General features: G+C 46.0%; 1 protein-coding gene across 13 annotated transcripts in view; it reads right to left on the bottom strand.

Annotated features, from left to right (window-relative positions):
* Positions 1-20,076, bottom strand: part of LOC135921671 (cell adhesion molecule Dscam1-like) — a 439,711-nt gene that overhangs the window by 28,424 nt on the left and 391,211 nt on the right. For all 13 annotated transcript variants that reach the window (XM_070535316.1, XM_070535327.1, XM_065455967.1 and 10 more), the window contains 5 exons: positions 16,389-16,550; positions 8,886-9,176; positions 6,953-7,072; positions 2,120-2,293; positions 505-652 (listed from right to left, as the gene is read on the bottom strand). In XM_070535316.1, coding sequence (XP_070391417.1) covers positions 505-652; positions 2,120-2,293; positions 6,953-7,072; positions 8,886-9,176; positions 16,389-16,550 — 895 coding nt within the window. The remainder of the gene's footprint in view (positions 1-504; positions 653-2,119; positions 2,294-6,952; positions 7,073-8,885; positions 9,177-16,388; positions 16,551-20,076) is intronic.

Below are 20,076 nucleotides of genomic sequence, written 5' to 3'. Positions count from 1 at the left end.
AAACCACAAGTGTCAAGAATCGTATAGAGATAAAATTGTATGAAAACACCAGAATAAAGAAACCAGAGTCAAAACGTTTTAATCCGACATTCATGCTTTTTTTATTGACACGGGCCTTCACTATTATCCTAAAGAACACGTTGCCGGACAAGTTGGCAATTCATTATTTTTTCTTTTTTAAAGAAAGTAATCCAGCCTAGCGCTAGATTACTTAGACGAGGACACTGAAAGACACGACAGGACTGGCGCTTCACTATTATGGCTGTGCGCTTCATGACGAAGCTCTCTTTTTTTTATGCAAACACTATTTTATACCATGTAGCCGAGATTACATATATATATTTTTTCTTTGTAATGACTGTTCGCTTCTGGCGGAAGCTTCCACCGTGACTAACAGCCATGAGAACTCGCTTTAACCACTGCAGACTACCTTTGCGATTAAATTGTTTTGTAAATGATGATTCCGCTTATCAGTGTCAAGAGCGTTTACTAATGACCTCATACCTAGGGTCCTCCTTCGGGTCGAATGATTGTTTGTCTCTTGACCAGGTAATGATAACCGGCTTGTCTCCAAAGGCTTCGCAGCGAAGCCTGGCGATGTGGCCTCTCTGAACGCTTTCGGCCTTAAATTTCATTTTAAAGTGAGCAGCCACTGAAAAAGAAGGCAATAGTTGCTGGGGTGAGAAAAAATGAGATCAAGGAGCATCTGGTATACACTTGTATAGTTCTTACAGTGAGGCTGGTTATCGGGGAAGTTGATGCATGCCATGCAGGGAAAGATATACTAGGGCAAATGAAGACAAAGTAAAGACACTTACGCACGCAAAAAAAGACAGAGGGGCTACAAAAAGGAAAATGTACCAGTGGGAAAATGCACAGGTAATCCTTCACGATAATACTTGGGGTAGGTGCAAGAAGACGGCGCAGGTTGTGCCGAACATTATATATATATATATATATATATATATATATATATATATATATATATATATATGTATATATATATATATATATATATATATATATATGAACGAGTAAAAAGAAACAAAGGGGCCCAATTTTTCTCATTGAAATCATACGAAGCCTGCAAACAATAACACGAAGGACGGCATAGGGAACTTATTTGTTGTTCCTAGCTGAACTAAAGAATTACAGAAATTGTAACTAAATGGAAATGAAAGAGGATGAAAAATAAACTGGCTGCAGCTTGGTTAGAAACTCACGTGTTCTCGTTACACGTGCCATGCTCTTACCAAATGAGCTGCCGCGGCTCCGTTTTCCAATCCACTTTCTAAGGCATGTATGTGTCTAATACAACTACTGTATTCATATGTGTATAGCAAACTTGACTGTTTGCTCCTCTCCTCCTCACACAAAGGATTGCATTCACTTACTAAGTGAATGCAATTTTGCAATGGAATTGAAAGTTGATGAAAGAACAACTTGCCGCAGGTGGGGAACGATCCCACGTCCTCGCATTACCCGTGCAATGCTCTATCAGTTGAGCTACCGCGCCGCCGTTTTCCCATCCACTTTCGGAGGTATTTATGTGTTGCTACTAGAATTAACCCTGACAGTGTTAACCAGCGCCATCACACACAAACTTTGGAACAGCCTTCCTGCCTGCGGCAAAAAGATGTTCCACATGTGCCTCATATTTACATCTTAACTAAACGTAGAACCTGAAGAAGCCATACATAATATCTGATTTTCGCATTCGCAGCCTGTAGGTTAGTGTCCTACAATATCAAACTTTATTAGTGACTGGATACGTTGCGTAAAAAAAAGCTAGACACCTGAGCTGAACATTCGCTAAGCAAAAAAAAAGTAAACAAAGAAAATGAGTAAAAAGAGTATCAGCAGCGCTGAGATGCTTGCCCAGAACCGCCACTGGTTATACACAATGCATAGTTCTTTGCCTAGGAAATAACGTGCACAAATGCAACCCGTCATTAAAACAACGGCATAAAAAGAAGACCCACGCACAAAAATAAAATAGAAGGCAATTGTTTCCCAAACTTGAGATTTCAACGAATATTATTTGTTAAGGAAGAAAAACAAGGAGACAGAGAAAAAGAACTTGTATAAAATGAGGCTATAAATATTTAAAAAAACATACCATGGACGCTGAGCTTCACAACTTTGCTGAGAACCGGCGATATTCCATTGGAAGCTTGACAAAGAAAGAAGCCAGCGTCTTTTTCCTCGGCGTTGTGGACAGCAAGTGAGCCATTCTCGAATACGTGGATTCGTGAACTGCTGCTGATGGCCCTGTAGTCACCAGGAACGTCGCCTACGATGAATGAAGCATGAAAAAAAAATGAATGCTTAAAAGATAGACTGAGTACAATCAACTGTGCAAGGAGGCTATAGTGACTTAAAAGGGTATGCATGCAAGCTATTTGGTACGAATCCATGTGTGGAAAACAGCGCAAAATAAACACGGAGAAGGCAGGAACATAGGATGAAAGCTGACTGCCAACTACTTGGGTTCATTGTGCGCATACAAAAATGTAACTATAAAAAAGGGGAAGATGCAGGGAAAGTTTATCTTGCTCTTCATCCGCGCATGCCTTAAGTGATAGAAAGTGGAATCTTAACGATGAAACCAGATTAGTGGCGGAGATACATATACTCTTTGACAGTTACGGCAATTGAAGGAGCACTGACGCAGGCATCACCTTTGCGCATCATCGCAAACGCTTCAAATATCTCACGTGCAGACTGGCCCTAATACTGGCGCAAAACCCGCGTTTTTTGAAAGACCGGACAGCAGCCACACTTTGCACAGTGAATGGCGAGATTACTCCAGCTTTTAGTCTTTACGTTATTAGCGTGCTCGCGCAGGCGACTGTGGAGGCAGCGGCCCGATTGTCCTATATATGATCGGCCGCACAATGTCAGGGATATCGTACACGGCCTCACTCCGGCACGGGACATAGCAGGTGGCGTGCTTTTTCACACAGCACCTGTTGTGGCGGGATTCTATAGTATTTACTTTTTGGCAGAGGGAGCTTAGTTTGTTGGGAGTCGAAAACACAACGCGCACTCCCGCACGTCCTGCAGCTTGATTAACGCGAAGGGAAACACTGTGCGATGGGTAACAAAGTTGGGCGATGTTGTCATCCTGGATCAAGTCGAACGTGTTCTAAATCTGGGCTCAAAACTCTGCGTTGCTCTGAGGTTGGACAGCTGGTAGCTACCAGCTTCCCACTTCCAGCTGGGAGAAGGCTTCCACAAGGGCGAAGTGGGAGGCTGTCGAATTTTCTGGAGAGGCGGGTATACCGAAGCTGGCAGCTTCTCTCAAAAAAAAATTAAAGGGACTGTCTCTCACCGCCTTCTTCTCAGCCAACACCCACAAGGAAGGTAACCATTTCAGGGTTATCGTTTCTGAGGCTGGTTCCTGACAAAGGTTTTTGGGAACCTTCTTGCTAAGGTGTTTTTCGCTGCTAGAGGTCAAAGACCCGTTCATGGTTCGCAGATCGACAGAGGTTTCACACTTTCTGGCCATTTCCTGCCCTGCGGATGTGCAAGCCCTCTAGGTGGACATCAAACACCTTTTTTATTCCCTGCCTCAAGTCGACTTCTTGGAAGTGGTACAGGAAGGCATAGAAAAACATGGCGTTGTGCGTTTTCAGAACGTCATTGGCATCAGTGCTTCAAGTGCTAGGACTTGTTACTGTACCTCCGCTCCCCTGTGGTCGAACACAATGAGCAATTGTACATGCAAAAGAAAGGCGTATGCATCGGCTCGCGCATTGAAACCCTTTTGTGCGATCTTCTTTTGGCTTATTATGATGGTGTCCTGCAAGAGAACCTCGAGCCCGCTGGGTTAATCAGGATCTTGTGATACGTGGACGACTTTCCTGGTGGTATACTGCGCTCATCCTGAGGAAGGCCCAACCATGTTGAACAAATTTCCACGTTGTTCCATTCCTATTTTCCAGGCCTCACCTCTACCCGGGAGCTACCTGTCGATGGAAAGATACGCTCTCTCTTAGAGCTGCATTTCAGCCAAAGCCAGGCATGAATGATGGACCTATGCGCCACGTTCGAAGAAACTCCTTCCGCCGGTCTCGTCAAATCATTCGAAACTCGTGAAACGAGCCAGCGCTAGTGGCTTCTTGAGGAACGCCCTAGTCCGCTCCTGCCATCACCAGGTGGCCCAAAGCTAAGATGCCCAGGTTCAACGACTTAATGCGAGTGGCTACCCTGTATCACTGCTGTCTGACTTGACTGGTGCTTTATTGTGTGGGGTGAGGTTCTTTAAGGACCACGTTCGGTCAGTCCTTGAGAAATCCAAGGTGGTGGTAGTCCCTATGTGCACAGTGTTTCCCATCACGTTAAGAAAGCTGCGGAACGTGCGGGAGTGCGCATGTGTTTTCGGCTCCCAACAAATTAAGCTCCCTCTGCAAATAAAATAAATACTAGGAATCCCGCCAAATGGTGCCGTGTTAAGGAGCCCGCCCCCTGCTGCTATGTGCCGTACCGGAGCGAGGCCGCGTACGAGATCCCGACATCATCGTGATGCCAATCATACACAGCACAACCAGGCCGCTGCCTCAACAATCGCCTGCGCAAGCTCGCTAATAAAGTGAAGCCTAAAAGCGGGAGTAATCTGATCATCCCCTGTGTGGCTGCTATCCGGTCTTCCAAGAAACACGGGTTTTGAGTGGTTATCGGGGCCAAACCGCACGTGAGATATTTGAAGCGTTTGCGATGATGCGAAAAAGTGATGCCTGAGTCAGTGCTCCTTCCATTGCCCTAACTGACAAAGAGTTTATGTATCTCCACCACTAATCTGGTCTCATCATTAAAAGTCCACTTGCTACCACTTGACGCATGCGCGGATGAAGTGCAAGATAGAAATCTTCCCTGCCCCTTCTCTTTTTCACGTTTTTGTACGCGCACAATAAACCCAAATGGTTGGCAGTCTGCTCTCATCATGTGTTCCACCTTTGTCCGTGTATATTTTGCGCTGTTTTTCACCCATGGAGACACTTGTATAAAACCCAGCAAACTTACGTAATGTTGTGAAACAAAGATTGGGGCTAACATTATATGGTACACTTTTCTCAATGGTTTGTACTGTCTCAGACACGGTTAGCGCATGGCTTTTAGCAGTGCTGCTTTTTCGCGACTGACATACCTCTATCGAAATGAACGCGTTCGGAAAGTCGCGGATAGCATGCGGCATCTTCGAACTTCGGACTTTATTGGCATCAAGTTATAGTTCACATGCAGTCTACCGTACCTATTACTTCTCGCAACATGATATCTCTCCCAAACAAAAGAAATGAGGATTCAAAGACTAACCTAGGCTGGACATGCAAAAGGTACCAGTACTTTATTCTTTACCTAAGAGTGCAATACTAGAAATTTTCAGGCCACGTGGGCTACTTTTCACCGTCACGCTTCAGCCAAGCAATGCATTCAAAATCCACAAATACAGATTTGGGGCACATTTAAGCAGTGTTAGATGACCACTGCCGGGGCTTGGCTGTTGATTTAAGCACATAGACACTTCTTTAAGTACACTCCGCGCGTTTTACCAAATTCGTATGTGAAACCCAAGATGTTGAAATACTTTCAATGTTACACCTCGTAATGAAATCATCCAATATCACGTGGTCTTATATTAAGAGGTCCGTGTGTTTTAGATAGAGTTAGAAGCTTACAATATACAATGTATTGTGTCCAAATTTATCGTTTGGCTACAAGAAACAGTGATGCGCCCACTTTCATTACTTGCGGTTCGACTTAGCCTACGTCATGTTCAATATTCACTTCATGTCTGAAAACAGATGGCGGTTATATGGCGCACATTGTCATGAATGAGCAGTTGCAGATATATTTAATTTAGTCGTTGGGACAATGTATTTGGCGTAACGTCATTAACTAATTCAAAGACAATTAATTTTATGTGCACTACTCTGCCTGCGCTCCGGCTTTTGTTTTGCCGACCAGGTGGGGACCCAGAAACTACGGGGCGCAGCTTCTAGTGCCTCTGCAGAAAAAGAAAATTCCTCACATCATATCTTCATACGTGCTTCCCCGCAACTGATGTCTAATCGCGCAAGTGCGCAGGTGATATGTGGTCACGCTGCAATGACGGCAGTGTTGGCCTCATATCCAATGGCATAGTGTGCTTATGCACTGCAGACGTTCACATTCGCAGGCACACAATTCATTGTGCTGATCTTACATATAGTGTTGCACCGTTCCACTTTTTGCACACTCTTTTGAATTCGATAAACATGCCTAGTCGGGAAAAAAAACGTTTTCGAGTGGCGAAACACATAGCATCTGCAGTTTTGCTCACATTTCTTCTTCAATTAGACGGTGTGCAACGTTACGACACCTACATAACACGTCTAATCAATCTATGTTGTTTTAAAGGTTCCTGTCGTGGGTTTGCAAGCACAAACTCGTCATGCTGTGTCTGTTAATGTGGCTACCTTCGGGAAATAGGCAATACTGTGCACTACTACAACATCGCTATAAAGCTTCTACTGGCGCCTATGGCATGAGCTGACGTAGCATCACTACACTGACGTACGTGGACGTCATTTGCAGCGATGCACAGAAAGACAGGCAATAATAAAAAAAAATTCATGTACAAAATTTAATATTACTGCTTTCTTTTATACGTTTATGTTCATCGCGTCAGGGTGACTACGCTTTCAGGAATATTGTAAACTATGTAACCAGAACAGACATGCATAGCGTTTTTGTTTTGCGTAGCAAGAAAAGAAGAGAGAAAGAAAAAGAAAACAGGAAAGAGAAAAACAAAGGAAAAGGAAAGAAAGATGAAGAATAATTGGCAGAAAAGTGTGATTGCATAGCTTTGGAAAACTTTCTCGCTCTGCATATGTAAAAAAGATGGGCAAGCGATATCAATCGAGTAGCAGTGGTGAAGAAACGCGCCCGAACAATTTAAACACGGACTTGCCTTCAGATTTTGTCCACCTCACACGAGGCACGGGAAAACCATCCGCTTGGCAGTCGACGATGGCCGTTCCACCACGAACGACCATAGTGTCGGATGGCTCGATGCGCCATATCGGTGGCACTGCAGATAGGATATAAAGAACGAAACAAGCAAATTCGACTTGTGTCGACGGCAAAAAATTAAACGCAGCCGTGATCGCGAGCTAAAAACATATCTCTTTATAAGATGAACTTGTATATATATATATATAGAAAGACAGGCAAGACTTATACCACAATGATAGGGTCAGCGCATTCGTGGGCTGTCGAATCTATATAAGCTCACGCATTAACTGCATCCGCTATTAATACACGTATCACCGTACATCCCAGAGTAATCGCTCCTGCTCACCTACGTTCGAGAAGGTATAACGTAGTGCACGTTAAATAACTCCGGCTAGCCAAGTTATTCGGAAGCGCTCCGCTGCGGTGTGCCTCATGATCCGATCGTAGTTTTGCCAGGTTAAAAACTTCCAAAGTTATTTTACCGTACAGCACAAATTCCGTCGCACCCGCGTTTCGGTTAGACAACCAACTATCGCTGAACAATCGGCGACAACGTTAAAGAAATTTCGGTTACATGCTGGTGCGTCTTGCGCCGAGTGATAACTGGACAACAGGGATATTCCAGCGAAATACGGTCACCGGTCAAAATGAGAACAATGTACGCGTGGCTATATATTCAGGGCTCCCTTAACTCGACTATAGGAATGTAAACTTCGAAAAAATAAAACTTAGCGCCCCGTACTTGCCAAAATATCGTCGCGAGATCCACGCTTACGAAAGTAGTAAGAAAGCATGAAGACGCATACACTGGGCCAGTTTTGTATTTGAATGAATGTTAGAACTGCGCAAAAAAACGAGGACCTAGCAATACGGAACATACAAAACAGTCGTCCTCGTTTTTTGCTTCGTTTAACTGCAGTTTTAATCTTTCTTAAGGAAAGAACCAACTAGCCAGCAAGAACGTCCAGCTTTGTACGAATTCACATGGAAAGTACGGCTATATTTCTTGTATATTAAGCTCTGCGAGAAGGACAATGATAAAATCAAAGACGTCAGGTGTTTTGCATCATCCATAATTTCGCTATCACTGAAGTGAAATAATTTAGAACAATGCACTAAGCGACCTGCAACTTGGAGACCGAGGACTGTTCGGCAAGCTATACCGTCACGCTACCTAGAGGTGCGTTTTTTTTTTACGCTTTAGTAAAATAACTATTATGACATAGCACCAATGCTTACTACCGCGCACTTGTACCTTAAAGATATACAAGTAAAAGAAAGACTTCGTACGAGCAGCTTTTCGCCATGCTAAGCGTATAGTGTATGCGTAGCAAAATCTAAAACCGAAACTTTCATAGCGACAAGCTAACAATAAAAGGTCATTCAAACTTGAGAAATCCCTGCGACAAGCCTTGCTGGCGGTGGTCTGATAAAGCAATTCCCGCGTTGGTGAAGCAGCTTGACCATTCTGAGCGCAATATCTCTTATATTCTTTTCTCATGGCCCTTTAAAAAGGGTCTAAATAAGCAGGCAATATTAGTTCTCAAAGCCATCTAGCCACCCAGTAAGCAAGTCCACATTGCACATAGTCAATGCGTGAAAAGTGGTGCTGTGAGTATGCTCCAATTGGAAAGGACACATATGCCCCGTACCGTAATACTACATAATCGTGCGGGTTTATATTGAAGTATTCAGGATTTCGTGGGGGATTCTATAGGACCAAATATAATTATAATGCAGGGCATATGGGTCATACATGATCTTTCCATAGCAACGTGCTTAATTAAAAGATGGTGATTTTGTTTAGAACACCTCGTTTACGTGTGAGCAGACACTTTCTCAAAGGACATGGGAGGAGAGCATTGAAGAAGGTGCATCGCAAGCCATACCATGAATTACCATTGTGGAGGTGACCGTGACCGCGCCGGCCTCGTTGCGGGCTTCGCAGCTGTAATTTCCTCGGTGCTCCGGCAGCAGTTTCTCGAAGATTAGAGTCGACGAGAACTCCGTCACGTTCAGCACACTCACGGAGGCTAAGCCCGCGGTGATGACGGGGACGCCGTCCTTGTACCAGTTGATGTGGACCGGCGCATCGCCTTTGGACACCGTGCAAAGAACGTTGTAGCGCTGGCCCTGATGCAGAGACTCCGGGAATGCGAAGGGCACTATGGCTGGTCGAACTGCGAGAGAGATCCGAGACGGGAAAGGTGTGTTGCTTCAATAAAAAAAAATGCTTCTGCTGTTTTACGTGCCAGAACCACGATATAGACATGAGGCCTGACGTAGTGGACGACTACGGCCTAATTATGACCATCTGGTGTTCTTCGATGTGCACATAAATCTACTGTAAGAGTGTTTTTGTATTTCTATCCCATTGAAATGAGGCCGCCACGTCCGAGATGGAACCTGCTGCCTCGAGCTTACTAGCGAAACGCCATAGCCTCTAAGCTACCTTGACGGATGTTTGTTCAATGTGAGCATTCAAATAAGCTTCTGACAGTCGGACTCATTGCATACTTGTTTGATTTCTCCGTCGTATTTTTAGGAAACAAATAACGCAGAGTGCTCACTCACTCACTCACTCACTCACTCACTCACTCACTCACTCACTCACTCACTCACTCACTCACTCACTCACTCACTCACTCACTCACTCACTCACTCACTCACTCACTCACTCACTCACTCACTCACTCACTCACTCACTCACTTCACTTCACTTCACTTCACTTCACTTCACTTCACTTCACTTCACTCACTCACTTCACTTCACTTCACTTCACTTACTCACTCACTCACTCACTCACTCACTCACTCACTCACTCACTCACTCACTCACTCACTCACTCACTCACTTCACTCACTCACTCACTCACTCACTCACTCACTCACTCACTCACTCACTCACTCACTTCACTTCACTCACTCACTCACTCACTCACTCACTCACTCACTCACTCACTCACTCACTCACTCACTCACTCACTCACTCACTCACTCACTCACTCACTCACTCACTCACTCACTCACTTCACTTCACTCACTCACTCACTCACTCACTCACTTCACTTCACTTCACTTCACTTCACTCACTCACTCACTCACTCACTCACTCACTCACTCACTCACTCACTCACTCACTCACTCACTCACTCACTCACTCACTCACTCACTCACTCACTCACTTTAAGCACACAGAGTAATTTGTCTTCCTTTCTTACTGTATTCACCACGAGCTTTCGTTGCGCATATATGCTCTATCTTAGTAGCGTTTCCCCTCTTCATGTCGCGCGCCGCAGCGAACACAACGAAAGGCACTCAAGGCTGCCTCGGGATAAACGAAACCGGTTGTTCGCTGGTATCTTGCTTGCGTCACAGAAACAAATGAATGCAGGGATTCAAGCCTAACACCACCGAGAAGGACGGGTACAACTACGGCAACGGAACAAAAGAGCAAGCCTTGCTCCAAAGCTCGGCGGAGGAACGTGACTAATGGCGGCGAGATGACGTGCGAGCAGGCCTGGACATCTTGTGATTCGGGTAACGTATAGCCTCGGGCAATACGGTCGTTTCTCAGGCTGCAGATCAGGCACAAAACGCGCGTTCCGCACACTGCCGCCACCAGTTGATACGACCACATTCTTCATCCACGCTGAACCAACGGGCTGCGAAAACTGCAGAGTTTTGTCGTGTGAAGATGAGCCTACTTATGTTGCATTGGAAAGTAATGCCGTCCGACATGTACAATAATTCAAATCGTTTTCTTCTAGTACGCCCATAAGCCGAGCATTAGGAAAGACAAACCGACAAATAGACAGACAGACAGACAGAAAAGAGAGAAAGAAAGAAAGAAAGAAAAAAAGAAAGGAAGAAAGAAAGAAAGAGAAAAGAGAAAAGAAACAGAGAAATATGGGAAACACAGGTAAGGTAAGAAGATCAACGAGCGAAACACCCGGTTTCGCTACATTGCATGGAGCGTAAAAATAAAATTACGGAGAGAAACTGCGTGAACCGTGCACACACGCAACAGGATACGCAACACAACTATATATGGGCGCTCAGGCATGCGTATTTCAAAAACTGTAGCACGGGAGCAGCTTTCGGTGCAAGCGACAAACGTATATACCACTGAAAACACATCGGAAAGGGTTGCGCCGATTGTTATGAGTCCAATCATATCTGACAAATTCAGACTACACCCACCGCGGTCCCTCGGTGACTATGGCGTTTTGCTGCTGAGGACGAAGCCACGAGTTCGTTTTCCCGCTGCTGCGGCCACATTTCGCGGAGGCCGAAGTGTGATGACGCTAGTGTACTCGGATTTATGTGCACGTGAAACACCCTCACGCGAACAAAGTTATTTTGGCGCTCTCCACTGGCGTCCTGCATAACCCACTATGCAGTTTTATTACCGTAAACGTCACATTTTAATCTGAGGTTTAATAAATTCGAAGTAAAAATGACGCCTTTTAAAGATTCTTTCATTGTACTTTAGTGACATGACACGATACCCGCTGGAATAGGATATACAATGCTCACGACGTTTAACTGATGTTGGTGCACGTGCTAGTTCGAAATTGGCTGCTTAATACAGTAGAAGGGCGGCTCGGCATGGTGACAATCTCATCAAACGAGATAACGGTATTTTTGTTGTACCACGCAAAACTGTTTTTTTTTTTGCAGGGTGCTTTGCGATGAAATGCTCTTTGCGACAGAGAATGTCGCATCACTGGCGAACTTAGCACCGAGAGGTCTGTATCGCTGGAAATATCAAGAATAAAACCGAGTGTTTTAAAACATGTTTGTCTCCTTTTACGAGCGCCTCGAGCAAGTAGATAAACTGGGGAAAATCCCCAACACCGAATCTGCGATATGCAGAGCATTCTCCAGCAAGCATCTAGGTGCTATGCATACTCAGAAAGGCGGTTATTTCAGACCGGCAGAGGCTTGCCCGCCTATAAAGCGATAATTGTTCAGGTGACAGAAAAAAGAAAGAAAGAAACCTTGATGCTGCAACCAAACTTTACGAGATCACCGTTTATTTTCGTCCACAATTTACAGCTCACCAAATCAAATCCTGCTGACAGACTTGCGTTTCAAAGTGGGAGGAGTAATCAACACAGGAAAATTAAGCGAGTGAATGGGATTCACCTGGTTGCATCGCACTATCGTACATGTTGCTTCGCAGTAGCATTCTATACAACGACATAAATCGTAACTTTATGCCTTTAGGAATCCACCTTCATGTTGTGTTTGTCCGCAGGACTACTTTTGTCCCGTTAAAAGTCTCATATTTCACATATATGTTCGCAGCACTTGCAGTATACCTGCACGTTACAGGCGCAAGGGTCTGCGGAGAACGAAACGTTGACTATTACAACTAATGGTGACGTTAGAGCGTCCCGCCGGTACTTCGCATATGAATGCACTGGTATACGTCGACGCTTTGCTTCCGACTTCAAGCAAAAAAGGAGCCACCCGTCACCGCTGAACAGGAACTCCCTTCGTTTTTTTCCCTTTCCCTCTTTCGAAAGCAAACATGCAGAGTCAGTCTATTTACGGTTCTCGCAGAATTGTCGCAATATCTGGCTCGAGCTTCCCTTACAGCCAACTGAAAAGCAAGACTAAAGTGAAAATCGCGCGTCATTTGTAGTACGGGCGCTCCAAAAAGGCGAACGCTCGTGGCTGGGCGGGAGGGAAGAGAAAGAGTGCACTTGTAACCGGAGAAAAATGAAAAGGGGAGCAAGAAAGAAAGCACGCAAACAGGAATCACATTACGTCCGGCTCCGAGAGTGATAAAGCGACGTTCATTTGTGTTCTGCGAATGTGAATCAACAGACAAAAAAAAAATGAAGGGAGGTTTTTTTTTCTTTTTGCGCTTGTTTCTGCCGCAGAAGTGAACGGAGTGGACGGGGGAGTTTCCTTCCGCGACCGCGTGCCGCTACGTTAGGCGTTCAAAACGGAGCGGAAACGGCAGCCAGCCAGACGCCATTCTTCGCACGGCGCTCGCGCCGCACCGGGCTCTGTCGCGACGGCTTCGGCTACGACCAGGGGGGCTCGCTCGTTGCTGACAACGAATATACGTACACCGGCAGGCGCCGAACAGCAAGCCTGATGAATACGGCTGTATACCTTCGCCACCGTGATGGCTTGCGGGAGATGGAAAGCGGCGGGAAGTGGGGGCGGGGAAGGGGGTGGGGGAGGCTGCGCGATCCGCTAAAATGGAAACGAGGTCTCTCTGGTTTCACTTTCGATTCCTTCTATGCATCCTTCCTTCCTTTATTAATTTTCTTTCTCTCTTTCCCCCACCTTACGTTTCTGTGACTTGCTTGCTCTGCGTTCCGCTCTCTCCGGGTTCGTTGCAAAATTACGAGACGCACGGACCTTTCCTTCTTTATTTATTTTCTTTCTCTCTCTTCTGAAATAAGGCGAAACGAACGCCCGATGATGACCCTGCGGTTCCCGCGCTGTGCAGGTGCCCGTATCGGTGCGATGCGTCCGGAGTGGACGGCGTTTCGGGGTGGTTTCATTTCCCTGGCAAAAGGAAGCTGAAGCTGACAGCCAGAAAGCAGAAAGAGCCTCTGACCAGACCGCCAGCTAGTTTGGAGCAATCAGGACTTCCCTCAATGGTAGTTTTCCTTTGCGATGTTAGCTTTCTTTTCTTTTTTCCTTTTCTTTTTGTTTTGTTTGCGCTCTGGTACACTATTTCTGAGTCGTTAGTGATCCTTTCATTCATTGCGCAAATAATAACTAACTATGGCCCTATTTCCCGTATACTTACTTCAGAACGTATCAGACATGGACTCCGCAAATTCATCGTTACCGGTAGAACACAGTGTTCATTTCAGATTGTCATTATCCTTTCTTCTTTCTCTTTTTTTTTGAGTCGTGGTGAAAGCACGTGGTTTTGTCGTTAGCTTTGGTCGTTTGGTGGGCAGCGAATGCTGATAAAAGCGCATCTGTAGTTTATTAGCGAACAAAATCGTACAAAAATGATATTCAAATTTCCGTACTCTTCAACTTCTCAAGTAACAAACCTTCGATGTTTTCCGCAATGGATCATAACCACCTGCTTGTCTTTTATTTTTTTAATGAATGTTTCTCCTCCTCCTCATCCTATTTACTATACAAAGGAAGTTATGACTGGATATATACATCAAAGGAGCACCAAAAAGTTATCACGATGTTATCTGCGCATTAGCTGAAATAGCGTCAGCTTAAACACCCAATTTAACTGAAAGCATGGTCAAAACAAACGAGATATCACGCACGGCTGAGCGCAAACTGACGCACTTTATTAATTTTCCGCTAAACTGTGCTCATTTCCCACGTTGTCGCGCCACTTTAATTTAGTCTAACTAGTGAGCATAAATTTATTATACAGTTTACAAACAATTTACCGAATGTTACATTTTACAACGCTCCTACATTTGTACCTATTTTACATTGAGGTGCGGAGGAGTCCGACTTAAAACAGCATTGCCTTTTCGTTGTCACCTTGGAGAAGAGCGAACGCCTGTGGGACGCTATAGTTAGCGACGCCAGCGAAACCAGAGGTCAGCCACGGTTCCAGCATTGCATACGTGCTGTGAAAGATAACAAGCATAGAGGAAGGGGGGAACGGGTTGTAGGGGTCATGTGGAGGTGGTAGCAGACCGCTAAGGCTTCGAGGCACGCCCGCATAAATTTCAGAACTATCCCTCCACCTGCCTTCCCCCCCCCCCCCCCCTCATCCTCCCAAAACCGGCCAAACTAAAGGCGCTTGCAAAGCTCCCTCCGGGTGTCCCGGGAGACTTAGGAAGAGTCGCGTTATGTGTCCGAAGAAGGCCACGCGAGCCCGTGGCGACCACTCCTCTATTGTTCCTTTCTTAATTTTCTTATTTTGGCACCGAAGCGCATGTCTTGTGAATATTGCATGTTGCGAACTCTACTGCTCTATATACGGGCCACCGAAGGCACGTGTGTAGTGACGGTAAAGGGAAAGGGGGGGCGTAGGTTAGCGTCGGATTTGTATGTATACTGCAGACGCCACCATGCCGTAGGCTCGCACATTCACGACGTGGGATCTTTTCGTTGCAGCAGGCGGCATAATGGCGCCTTTTTCCTCCGGAACGGTGGCAGCGCAGTTCGTGCGCTGTTTAGCAATCGGCCGCAGGCCGAAGAGGAAGTGAGGCAAGCGAGCCGAGCTTTTGGGGAATAGCGGCGGGAGAAAACGGGAAAGGAGGGGATGTTATTTACCCTAATCGATGACTTATCTGAGCGGCTGATCGCCGCCACTGCCTCAGGCGGTGGTCCGGCGGCGCCGGCGGTGTTGGTTTGAGCGCAGTAATGAACGCGCTGGAATAGCGCGCCGCGTGCTGCCGCCGTGGACTTTCTGGGCGAGGATCTCGCAACCTGGGGGGAAAGGAGGAGTTGGGCGAGGGGTTGCCGGGCGTCGAACCGGCGTGGCGCAACCTCCTTCCGGACCCGATTCGGGAGACTGTGCGTGCGTATGTGTGTGTGTGCAGGGGTCGGCTCGCTTTCCCACCGGTGGCGAGATCGGAAATGAATGGGGAGGCCCCGAACGGCGCCAAACTGCGCAGCTCCGGGACCCGCCGCAGATCGCGGGGATGTATAGCTCGTACGCGGAGCTCGGCAACGGCCTGGTTAATTGGGTCTGTGGCCCACGTACGTTAACCTTTCCTGCGTTTCTCGCCGCCGCGTTTCTGAAAGGATCAGCCTCGGTGCGCGGCCTTTCCACGAAATGATGTGCTGGGCCTATACATCTATACGCTTACTGCACCGCGCTCGCGTGTCTTGCTTTGAGACAGCGGCTTCCAGCACGGGTCTGACGGTGAATGAACACCGATCGCGTGTACGCGTGGTGGCTAATGCCTGCGCCAATTGCGCGTGTAACCAAAGAAAAATAAGATAAGAAAACACCAAGGGAAAGAAGGGATGAACTAATTCTAATCGCTAAACTGGAATATCTCGTTATATCGCGTGAAAAACGCATCTCTGCCCTTCGCGTATACATTCAGAGAAGTGAGAGCAGGCCTTTCGTGATTAATAAAATTACAACTTCTCTTAACGAGGTTTAATAATAGAAGGTCCAAAGTAATTTCATTCTGCTGAGTGCCCTTCCTACTCTTTAATACCGCTAAACGAAGAAAGGAAAAAGAAAACACAACACGCCAGTTTGCAACACCATGCATAATGAAGCGCGAGCGACTAACAGAAGAAAAAAAAATAGTGAACGCACTCGCTAAGTGGCAGAGGACGATGACCGTGATAACGGTTACCTTGTGTAAGAAGAAAACTGCTTAATGCATGGAACGCTTGCCTCGACTGGGCTTACGCAGGGCGACCACGAAAGGAAGGGGCAGTGGCAGTCACGAGTGAGAGCTGCTTACCCAGCACTTTGATGTACACGGTGTTGTGCGCCGTCAGGCCGTCCTTATTGCGAGCCGTGCAGGAGTAGAGGCCTTCGTCCGTGGCTCGCTCCACGTCTTGAACGACTAGGGTGCCGTTAGCAAAGGTCTTCTGGCGGTGGTTGTATGGTAGCCGGAGGCCTTCTGCGAGGTACGACACACATTGTTAATGGTGAAGATTTACCTTTAAGGAGATAGAACGAAAGCAAAGAGAGGGCAGGCAGGGAGCCTCAGGTTTGCTACCCTGAACAGGGGGTAAGGAAAATAGAAAGCGGCAAACACAGAGACAGGGCAATTTATACGCGTGTGTGGGTGCACACGAGCACTATAAGCAGCCGCTCGTGCCGGTGCAATTCAATATCTGCACTAGTAGGCGGATATGTTTTTTGCGACAGCGATGAACGTGTGCCCGGTCCAAGTATACCGTTGATTTGGAAAGTGGTCTTGATTCCGCCGGATTAAAATTGTCGGAAGAGAGAGAGGGAGAGGCTTGGACGTCGTATCGAGAGTAGGTACACAGCAGGGGCTCGATGCTTTCCTCGCAGCTAAAGAAGAAGCTCGACACATTGTCACGGAAAAGTTTGCCTTGTGGCGTCAGAAGGGTAGTCGAGGCATGAGGTATAGCTCAACAAAGAAGATAATAAAGTAGCCTAATAGAGAGAGTTTGATGCTCTCTATAAGATTACCCCGATAGTACGTGTCATATAATATATATATATATAGCCTCTCAGTATTCAACAAAGTATAGCTCATAACGAAGCCGTTTCTCATATCGATGACTTTGTTAAAATGTGGGCTTACGGCGTGTCAGAGTACAAAGTAAAATAAATAGTGGCAACTGTACGACTACCCAATCGGCCAAGGTTTGAGTGCGGGAAAACAACTTCTCCTGCCAGTGTATGCTCGCGTGAGAGGCCCCCACTCTAGAGCAACGGAGGCAATTAAGGAGCATGTAGCGTTCCACATTTCAGCAGAAAGGCGATAAAGTAAAGGAAGAAGGGAGGGAACATAGAAAGAAAAACAGAGGGAGAGAAAATAAAAGAAACGAAACAACGGCACAGAAAGTAGTTCGCGGTGAAGCGGTGGTGTCGTGCGCTCTTGAAAAGCCTGCGCGCCGCAAGATAACGCGCACTAGGCGCGTCGTTCCTTTTTTTCGCGGCGCGAACATTCAGCTCGCACGTCACCTGGAAGTGGGTGATACAGTACACCTCGGGCATTTCGCGCGCAGCCGAAAGAGCAGTGAAGGGCGTCGTGGACGCGAAATAATAATAACAACAATGAATAGCAACAATAAAGGAAGTAGCTGGCGCGAAAGGCAGCCAGGCCATTAGCCTCGCACGATATTGCCTGGGAAAGCTGTAGTTGCCTGCAGCAGCAGTGGAGCATGAAAGGAAGTCGAGAGAGGGAGAAGGGTAGAGGACGACACAACGTTGATGCATTTAACGCAGCCCTCGTTTGTCCTTGGAAAGCCCGAACAAATTTCGCCTGAAGGCATAGAATGAGATCTTAAGAAACGGGAAATAATGGCGGCAATGTAAGCAAAAAGAAAGCACGAAAACTCCTGCAAACCTCCATCGAGCTAAGCTTAGAGCCGATGAGGACGGCTTTGGTTGTCCTGTCAACAAGGAGCACGAAGCTGGCCCTGACACGTGCCTAGGTGCTCGGTGACTTTTCCCAAACAACAGCAAGGCAAGTTCACAAAGCTTTTTGTAACTAAGGGTGGTTTGCCATTGACCGCCCGCCCTCTTCTAGTAAAAGATCCAACATTACGATTGGCCGCCACCAGTTATTTCTAACAGCTCTATCGTAAGGGTTCTTGCGTGAATACGGGCCCACATATTAAATAAACATGCTCTCGGGTGGTTCAACTAGCGTATAACGATGAACTGAAGCGCTTGTTGGCTGTTTCTTGGAGGGCAATGGTAATTTTATCGCTAAGCAGGGTCTGCTAGCGTAATATTAACAAGATTAGAAGGATACTAAATACAAACACTAGATCAGTTTAGACTGATAAAGCAATCTTTAAAAGTTGTATTTTCATCACTTGCGCGGAAACAGGTTAATCACTAGAAGATGAAACGAAGCTCAAAGTACCATTTCTTGAAATTTGTGCAGAAGCCTCAGTGTCGGCTCGTCAGGATGACATCGCGGATTTCAAGGTATCTCTTTTCCAAGGTATCTTGGATTGTAGTGGTTCAGTGAATTATCTTGGAACTTGGCTAGTTATGTCTTTCAGCTTTATTCAGATAATAATGCAGTCCAGCTTTACATAGAAAAATGAATTTGACCCGACCAAATTGTGCTAAAATCCACGACGCCAAGTGGAGCCGGTGCAGGAACTACAAGGCGACGTCGTCACCCGTCTTTTGCTTTTTCCGTCTTTCGCAGCTTACCTACCCACTTCTTCACAAAAAGAACAGCTTTTTTGGCATTGCAAAAGGGTGATTTACGAATACAACTCAATTTACTGTTCGCCTAATGTGCATTTAAGTCACTTCTTCCATGATTATAGCTTCAGAAAAAGTCATCTTCGTGAAACAGCGTTTCTCGATGTTGGCGAGTCCTAGACGATTGCTCGTGAAATGTCTAGCGTGCGCCTTTTCAACAGTTGCCTTGATTATACTGATTTTCGCTACTTAAGCAGCGTTTTAAATGTTTTGTGGTCGCCTGAAAAATGTGCAATGATGAACCACGGCTAGGTCTCACTAAGGAACTTTCTCAGACAAACATTGTGCAGCTGAAATGATTCGGAACAATACAGATGGTTGAAAGCAGGGACCACAGCCACCTGCCATCAGTGTTTTATAGACAACCGGTGACACCATAAAGTGCTTCAGGGGTGCTATTGTGGTCGCAGTATTGACCATTTGTATGACGTCGGCTTCTTTCATTAGCCTAAATAATATCCCTATCATCTTTGACTTGCCCAAAAGAGTGAACATGGGGGAATTAGCTTGCGAAAGAAATGGTCAGAATAGCACGCCCGGATAAAGAGCGTTAGCCTGTCCATTTATGTGTAGCTGTTGTACAAATCACACCCCCGAAGCAAGGTTTCTTCAGAGTATTGAACACCGATCGCAAAGGAAATCTTTTTTATTACTGCGAAAGCGGGAAATAATTGCTGGAACCAGAACACGTCACGGCAACCATATTTCGGACATTAACCTATTGAAGTTTACGGAATACAGAAATACCGGTGACTTGGATGTGAGCAATAGATCTGGTAGCGACATTTTATTGCTGTTTGATCAACTAAGAAGCGTCATCAGCATTTTTTTTAACGTTTCACGCTGTTCTCATAAAAGAAAATAAAAATATTTGCCATTTACCGAACACCGGAATAGCGGTTGTGTAAGACGTGAGCAACGTCAATGGTGGTACGATCTGGTGACGTTGGGTATAATGAAAGCGTGAAATACTATTATTCCGAATCATTCTTTCCTTAATCAATCCAGTTTTTTAGCAAGTATATGGCCGTTTTCATAGGTCAATCGCGAAGACAGTGCCTTCTAAGCTGGTGATACTGGATGTGTGCTTTTGGGATGGATCATGAAAGAGGGACATATACCAGTGGTACACATCCAACGACACATATGCCCAGTCACCCATGTGGAACACACCCTAGGGGCTGTGTTCACACACCCTAGCGGCACATACTAAGTATGTGCCG

The sequence above is a fragment of the Dermacentor albipictus genome, chromosome 3 (genome assembly GCF_038994185.2).
Source record: "Dermacentor albipictus isolate Rhodes 1998 colony chromosome 3, USDA_Dalb.pri_finalv2, whole genome shotgun sequence".
NCBI lineage: Eukaryota > Metazoa > Arthropoda > Arachnida > Ixodida > Ixodidae > Dermacentor > Dermacentor albipictus.
The sequence above is the reverse complement of the archived record's forward strand: the minus strand, read 5'-3'. Positions and strand labels throughout refer to the sequence as shown.